This window comes from Anneissia japonica, unplaced genomic scaffold (genome assembly GCF_011630105.1).
Source record: "Anneissia japonica isolate Jap-2015-1 unplaced genomic scaffold, ASM1163010v1 scaffold1274_len78327_cov138, whole genome shotgun sequence".
Taxonomy (NCBI): Eukaryota; Metazoa; Echinodermata; class Crinoidea; order Comatulida; family Comatulidae; genus Anneissia; species Anneissia japonica.
This window is the reverse complement of record NW_022726535.1, coordinates 15,903-24,476: the sequence shown is the minus strand read 5'-3', so window position 1 is coordinate 24,476 and position 8,574 is coordinate 15,903. Positions and strand designations below refer to the sequence as shown.

At 37.0% G+C, this 8,574-nt stretch overlaps 2 protein-coding genes across 4 annotated transcripts in view; one reads left to right on the top strand and one right to left on the bottom strand.

Annotated features, from left to right (window-relative positions):
• LOC117113217 (protein NOXP20-like) overlaps positions 1-8,574 on the bottom strand; it is a 23,262-nt gene that overhangs the window by 8,876 nt on the left and 5,812 nt on the right. Inside the window, exons 4-5 of one of the 3 annotated variants that reach the window (XM_033256501.1) lie at positions 7,805-7,934; positions 7,253-7,364 (exon numbers count right to left, since the gene is read on the bottom strand). In XM_033256501.1, coding sequence (XP_033112392.1) covers positions 7,862-7,934 — 73 coding nt within the window. In that variant the 3' untranslated portion in view covers positions 7,253-7,364; positions 7,805-7,861. Of the gene's footprint in view, positions 1-5,783; positions 7,365-7,804; positions 7,935-8,574 lie in introns of those variants that run through there. The other 2 variants (XM_033256499.1, XM_033256502.1) reach the window with 2 other exon arrangements.
• LOC117113218 lies at positions 7-4,441 on the top strand. Its single transcript, XM_033256503.1, has 3 exons — positions 7-121; positions 1,168-1,497; positions 2,232-4,441. The coding sequence occupies exons 2-3, from the start codon at positions 1,314-1,316 to the stop codon at positions 2,564-2,566; spliced, it is 519 nt and encodes a 172-aa protein (XP_033112394.1). The 5' UTR covers positions 7-121; positions 1,168-1,313; the 3' UTR covers positions 2,567-4,441.

Sequence of the window (8,574 nt, the reverse complement as noted above, 5' to 3'; positions counted from 1 at the left end):
CTCGCCGAGCTTGCTAACAAGGCCTTTGGATCTCAGTTATTATCAGTGGATCAACCATTCCTTGTAGAAGGTGAAGGACATGCTAGTGCAAAATTACATCTAAGACGCAAAGAAAAAGATGGTTAGTAATGTATTATTAATGCTCAGGCCCGTAGCCAGGTCCTTCCAAGGGGGGGGTGGTTCTGGCGTGAGGTCGGCAGAACCCCCAAAGCAAGAGGATTTTTGTGCTTTATGGGTCTAAATAATGCTACAAAAGCAGACGACTGTGTCTGGGTGGGTCTGCAGTGCATTAGCTGGGTTGGAGGACTTATTTGGGAAATTTAAAGAGGGGGTTCACCATAAAAAAGGGGGATCCCCCCCCCCCCCCCGGATACGGCCTTTTGCTGGGATGATTTTGGATCTCCTGTGTGAAACACATCAAGAATAACCAGTGAAAGTCTTGTACTTACTTCCAATGGGGTCCTTCTGGTGATAAATTGGTCAGTACACCGGGAGACAACCCCCTACTCTTCTCAAAGACAAAGGGTTTAAAACATCAATAATAATAATTCTGGGTTTACATAGTGCCTGACATTGTCACAAACTTGTGGCGCTTATCAACAACATAGAGAAGAAAATAAACCATTATAAACAATTTTACCATTAATTATTTATCCAATATTTTTTGGGTATAGTTTAGTTTAATTAAATTTAATTAGTTTAACAGCCCTCCAGCTGAAAAGCAAGCGAAACAATGCTAAGTTCTGCCCCTTGGATATTGTTGTTGATTAAGGTCCCAAAAAATGACAGTGTAAAAATATACAGGCAGAGACGGCACCAGCGAGGGGGGTGGGGGCCCCACCATCAGGAAGAAAATTCGTCGGGGAGGAAAAAAAATGATATGTATTTTCTCCATATATAGTAGATCTATTAAATAAGCTTCTGAAACCCCTAAATTGTCCCCCTGGACCACTTTTGAAAGATTTTCAGCGACGCCTGACCACGCCCACTTTTTCCCATTGGGGACCACTGTCGGGGAGAGTAGCTTAGCTCAGTTGACAAAAGTAACAGATAGGAAACACGGTGTCAATAGCATCCTATTCAATTATTTTATTATTTGTATATAATCTCAATAGCATCCTATTCAATTATTTTATTATTTGTATATAATCTATGATTTTATAATAGGAAAATGTTTTGATGATCAAGATTTGCTATTCATCTGCGACCAACTGGAGCCTGGTTCATGGAGGAGACTAGGAGTGCGTCTTGGACTTAAGTGGACTGATATCAACAAGATAGCAAACAACAACAGACTTGTAAAAGACCGCATCATGGAATTGCTGGTTACTTGGAGAGATAACCACTCAACAGACCAAGTACCAATCATGGTGAATGCTTTGAAACAACAGCAGCTTGTTGGACTTGCACGACGTGTATGTGAAAGGCATGGCTACAGAAATGAGTCAGAAGTTGCAGCAACTCAGATAAATGCAACAAAGCAAAGACAAGTGCACGGTTAGTGAAAAATTGCTATCCTCTTGTCACCGTTCTTGTTGAGAAACATAGTTAGCACAATTTAATTTTAATTTCATATATTATACAGAGATCCATACACTTTCTTTTGCTTCATTGTGAGAATGTAAGGTTGAATTATCGGTTTACTTGTAAAACAAAATTATTGCTGGTTTCAGCCCTTCAGTCATGACTGGCCAACGTATAGATCTTACTGTAAATGCTAACCTTCAAAAAGCAGGCATGCTAATGAAGGGCCCAAGTATTCAACCTTTTAAGCTGGCGGTCAGAGCAGAGGCAGATTGTTGTGACCGGTGGCAGGCCGACGCAAATTTATTATTTCCATAAACACTCCATCCATTTCCCATTCCCTTTAATACAACTCATGATCTCTTGTCAAAATACATTATGAAGACAGTATGATAGACCTTGTTTTTTTTTTAATAGTGACTTTGGCATTGGATATTCAAGTATTACATCTATCTAATAGTTTTCCTCCACTTTACCAAACTGTAATTTTACTCTGAAATCTAAATGTGTCTACAAATTCAGAAGCTTACTTTTGTAAATTACAAAGTTCTGAGGTGAAGTCACACTCATATTAAGGCTAATGTTAATGCACTACACATAAAATACCATTTCTGTGGTAACACAAATGACATTCTATATTCATTGGCATATATACCACTCGTCTACATGTATACAGTATTATTGAAAATTCATATGTTCTGTTTCAGGTTGCTTGCATGACACTGACATGGTAATTATCTCAGAGAGTCTTGACAACGATTGGAAGGATTTTGGGATTTACTTAGGTTTGCAAAGATCTGAAATAAATCGAATTGAATCAGATTTTTCACCACCAACTGTAGACGCCTGTATTGAAATGTTAGTACAGTGGCGAGAAAGACAAGAAGCTGAAGTAAATCATCTCGAATCAATTAGCGATGCACTGAACCAAATTGAACGAATGGATATCAAGGATAAACTATTATTAACTATACTTGTTCGCCTTTCAGTATCAGTATCTGTCTTTCAATCGCAATTATTTATTTCTGATTCGACGATCTAGTCATGCATCGGGGGGTGGGGGCCCAGACCTGAGGCCAAATGCTCCCTGCTGGTGCCACCACTGATTATACATTTTAAAAGAATTTGAAGGCTTATCTCTTCAAACTTTGTTAACTTTCTCATGGTTAATAGTTCTCATTTATTTGTTAATCTCTGTAGTTAAATTTCTGTAGTTAAGTTGTTCTGTAGTTAAGTCTTTTTTCCCCCTGAAAAGTCGCACCCCCTTACTTGAGGTTGCGCCGCCAACTCAGCAGTGTACGGTAGAGGAGCCATAGGCTTATTCTTGGTGGAAGCTACTGGAGCCGAGCAAACTGACGCCGAGGTACCTGCGTATACACGGTAGTGATGGCGACGCTATCTCAAAATCGGGGGTGCGCACTAACCCCCTCTTCACGTTCTTTTGTCTTTATTTCTTGTGGCTTCAAAAGCGCCTTGAGATGGTTTTCTGTGGAAGGCACTATATAAATATATGACAAATAAGCATTAATATTGAGAACATTATCTGCTGAGCAGAATCACTATATATCAGGCTTAAAATAATTCCTGAACTGAATAGATAAATATTTTACACTATTACAGTATTAATTTTTCTTAAACAGCTTCTTACAAAGTTACGTTGATGTTCCTGAGGTCAAAGTCCAAACTATTGTAACAAGGGTATATACCATGGGTCATTATTCAAACCACTATGTCCTTGTTACTATGGGTCAAGAATAAAACCACCTTGTCCTTCACTGAGTAGAAAGATAGGGCAGAATCTGGTTCAGAAATTCCCATAGAATGGGGTAATACGTTCCTATAAGATGGTAATGCATTCCATGAGGAGTAAAAAAGTGGTACCATAAGATGACCAGACCAAATATGGTTTGACCAAATATGGCCTGATAACGAAATCCTTAGGCTGATGAGGTGATCCTTGTCATGCATATAACCCCAGCTGAAAACAGATTTCGCCACAACACATTTTGGCAAGCAAGCTATAACATCAGCCTATATCTTTGCTGTGTTGTCATCCTCGATATTCTGCTCATTATTACAGGTAAAAACCAATGTATTTTATACTTTATTGTTTAGTAGTTTAAGAAGTTTAGGATAACTTGTTTACTATGTTCAAATGCACTATATATTACTGCCAACCACTGTTAGTCGATAATGCAGTTGTAATATGAATTAGTATTAGAGTGTTGTCCCTGTACAGTCTTTTATGGGCCTTAGCCTTAATGTACCTTTGAATATTTGAAGTAAGGCATTCCAGATTTTATGCTAAAGATTGAACAATTTGATTCACGTTATTCAAACTTATGTTATTTTTATTGTGATATTGTATAATCCTATGAAGTATTTTTAATAAAATTCATGTTTAATGCTACTGAAATTATGATTATAGCCCTGTATAGTATAAAATTGTATTATCTATTATGCTAGCCTTTTTGACTTAATTATATAAATGGGGCTAGACAAAACACATTTTGGCAAGCAAGCTATAACATCAGCCTATATCTTTGCTGTGTTGTCATCCTCGATACTCTGCTCATAATTACAGTTTGAGCGAAGTAGTGATCTGTTAGGGGTGTCGTACTGTGATTGGGTTATCGAACAAGGTACCGTCCAGCTACCGAACCAACAGATGAGAGCAACGGAAGCGTCCGCGTGCATACTTGATCTGGTCGTGTCTGATGTGCTGTGGATTGCGAATGTAAAAGCGTCCAGTTACACCAAGCGAAGCCAGGAGACAAGTCGCGTCGCTACCTTAGATGTTCAACAAATCATAAGTTACAATCTTAATTGACTTATACTTTATATTGTTGTTTGATTTTCAATATGTATTCTTGTGTTGAATGAATATATTGTGCCAATTATATTCTATTGTATCCTATTACATTGTTTGTCTAATTATTTATTCGTGTCAAAGTCAAGCACGCGCCAGCCCATGTGGTCAGGTTGATCTGGGTAGTTTGTTTTATAACGCCTCTCACGTATCAAGTCGCCGACCGGTCACACTATTATGAGACATGACCGCAATATGCATGAAAACATTAGTGTCAACTTTTCTCTTGATATATATAAAATAATTTTTTATATTGATGCAAAAGAGTATTATGCAATTTCAAAGACATATATATACATATACATACACATACATATACACACATATATACATACACACACATATATACACATATATATATATATATTGCGCAAAATACGAGACTCTATGCACAGAACAAGTGAGCAGATGTAACTGGAAAAAAAAAGAAGAAAATCCAAGCAAGCACCCAAACCGCAGTATGGGGATACGCCCTCTTCGCTGGGCAGGGATCTATCAAAATGTACCCTGTCCAGCACCAGTTGAGTCTTGGCCATCCCAGGACTCAGGCGCCTCCTATCCTGATAGAACTACAAAAAAGCTAGCTGGCAAGGGATAGAAAAGGGGAAATCAAAGAGAAAGAAATAAGTGAGTTTTTAAATGAGATTAGTATTCCGTAATTTAGGTGCAGCAACCATGAATAATAAACGCTCCCCACATGACTTTAACCTTCAGGGTGGACTATAAAGTGTAGTCAAATTGGATGTTGATCTGAGGGTACGAGCGCATGTTGAGGAGCGAGATTTAATAAGTTGAAAAATGTATTTAGGAGATAACTCATGAATGGATTTGTAAACAAACTAAAATTTTGAAATCAATACGCTTCTTCACGGGCAACCAATAAAGATGACGGAAAACTGGTGTGATATGTTGACGTTTAGGTCTTCCAGTAACCGACCGAGCAGCGATGTTAAGTAGCAGCAGAAGCTTATTAATTGAAGTTTGAGGCAGTCCATAAAGGACCCCATTACAATAATCCAATCTGGATGTTACTAAGGCGTATACAAGTTTAGAAGCAACATCTTCGTTCAGAAAACGTCTAACCTGTTTGATGTTTCGAAGTTGAAAAGATACTGTTCTGCAGATGTTATTAACGTGACGCTTCATGGACATGTATATATTATTGTTGTGTTCCATTATTTTCTTAACTTATATATTAATGTTCAAATGAGTAGAACACTATAAGATAAACCATCTGTGATGGCATCATGTCGAAAACATGATTTAATGAACTTACAAACGTTTCACTCGGATTATCTTAAAATTGATTGCTAGTCGGTAACAAGGACATAAGAACTGTCTTATAAATTGCATCTGTGAAATTGAGAGAAAACTCTTATTGAATTCTCAATTGAAATCTAAGTACAGTATTTAATAAAATATGCAAATTAAGCAATTTCAACTACTGTTCAATGCGTCTTTAGTCTCGAAATGTTTAAACCCCAACTCAGCGTCGTAAATCGCAGTCTGACACGATCTGCTGTCACGTCAGGTCTTTGTGAGTTAAACGTTGATGCAATAGGTCTGCGCCGGGAACAGTTGCGTCATAGAATATTAAACATGTTTAATATTCTCACAATGACCTGAAGAGTGTCTCCGACGATAAATTGCATCAGGGTGTGTTGTAGGGCGCTGTCGGTGTTGGGCTTTATGATATGTAACTTAATAAATTATTTTTTGCTAAACCCGCCTTAAGCCACATATACACAAGATATGATTACGACAACGACATATCATTGCGTAGTTTGTATTCTTCAACACTGCGCACATCGGTATCGTTTCGTAATTGTGTCTAGTGTAAATGTGGCTTTACTCTTCTGCAGTATACTCAGAGCTATACATTCAAAAATACTAATGAAAAGAATGTTGCAAGTAAATCTGGTAGAATCCAGATAAATGCGCTTAGTGAGTTGTGAAAAAACCTTGCAACTGATATTTGAGTTCAGCTGGTATAAAGTATGGGTGCATGTGTGTAAACCTGTAGGTTTGTGTGTGGCTCTAGACCATAGTAAATCTATTTCTTTTCTATCCCATAACCACATGCCTTTCTTGGCCATCCTAGGTAATCTAAGCTTCATTCTTTTTCACAAATGCTGTAGAGCGACATTTAAAAGGTTCGTTGTGTACAATCAGAGCTTTGCTTTAACAACGAAAACATTGCGATGTACATCAACGGACTAAGAGAACACGAGATGCAAAAATTATCAGACACTAATTATTATCTGCTTGGGATAGGCAAATTGTGTGGAAATGAAAATGATGATAATAAATGATTTATAATTAGACTTATGCTTCAAGATACATTAGCGATATTTGTCTCTTTCTCAGTTGCTGCAACAAATATTTTTTCCTATACGCAGTCTCTCTATTGCTTGAGGTTATTATACTAAAAATCAAATCCTAGCCGAGGCACGAGGCTCATGTGCGCTGGAGCTTATCACCAGTTTTAAGTATCGAGAAGCGGAGGAGATGCTCCCCCTGGGTGGGACATTTGTCCATCACTGGCTACTTCCAGGAATTTGCTGGTACTCATTGATTGGTTATAATGAGGCAATGTAGTACACTGCTTAGACACAAGTAAAATACTCAGCGAAGGATTGAAACCCCGACCAAGTGGTTGGGAAACCAACCCATTTCCACTGCACTGAACTGCATCCACATAATACAACTAAAATTTCCAATTAGATATCATAACCAAACAGTTTTTACAGTAATGTGTTTGGAAATATGCATTTTGATCTATACAGGACTGCACGTGCAAACATCAGCTTTCGTTGGCTTATTTGAATCAGGCTATTCTCAATTCATTGTCTTAAATACCTGGTAACTATTTTCTTTAGTGGTTTTATTCTTCATACTCGATGGCAACGACTTGTAGAACTGGTAGAAGAAGCTGGAATGCATCCTGAATGTATGACATGCTGTTGGAGCCCTGGCAACAAAGCAAACAAAAAAAATATTTTTTTATTTGCTTCTGTTTATTTACAAATATATAGTTATTAACAATACTGTATAATCAAATATGATGAGATGCATTTAAGGAAAGAGTGAGAGAGAGCAGGCTTAAGCCTATAGATAATTGCTAAGTTTATAACAAAATAATGAATTAAATCTAGGTAAAATAGAAAAAAAAAAACAATAAAACTAACTACAAAGCATCAGCCGCTAATACTGCACAATTAGAGCTCAACGTCCTACACCACACCCACCATTATGAATATCATCATCACATGTAAACACACTCAGAGACAAATTCATCTTTGGAAATAATTTCATAGTGTAAACATGGTGTTGAAAAGAACATACTTAGATAAGAAAAGAAAGGAAAACATAAAAAAAATGTTTTCCCCAGAGCCTGGCTTAAGTGTTTACCTCCAACTATGAATTTGTAATAAATGAGTTCACATCATCTTCCTCTCCAATGACGTCTTAAGCAACCGTGAGCTGCTCACAGAATGACGACGTAAGGCTATTCACCTCGCAGCATAGTACACTCGTTAACCTTTGACAAGGAAAGCACATCATGGTTACACAATGGTTTATATTTAAGTTCAAACTTAACTTTGACCCCAGTGTACACGTACACTGTAAAAACTGATATACATGTATTTTATTTACTCTAAATACTACAGTTACAATTTGAGTTAAATTCATTAGTAATAATACAATAGTAGTAATATAATTTATTTGTTCCTTTTAAATGAGCTATAACTTTTTTATTTTTTATTTTAGTTGAGGTATTTTCCTGTACTTTGACTGATTTTAAGTTCAAATTTATCTTTGACCCCACAGCTCAACGATGTCAACAGTTTCAACGACAACGCCAACGAAAACGCCAACGCGTTGTCAACGAAAACGCAACGGGTTGAATGCGTTGAATTTTTGCAATAAAACTGTCCGGTACTGTATAGGCACATCATAACTTTATATGGGCATACAACAGTATTTTTTTGTCAAAACAAAAACAAATTTGTAATCCTTGACTCGGATTACACTTAAACAAAATACAACATTTTTATGGAGTGTAAATGGACGGAGGTATATTTGTAAGTCAGTAATTGTTCACTCAATCATATACTTTTATAAGAACTTTATACTTAATCAGCTGGCTGGTATATATAAACACACTCAAAGACTAATCT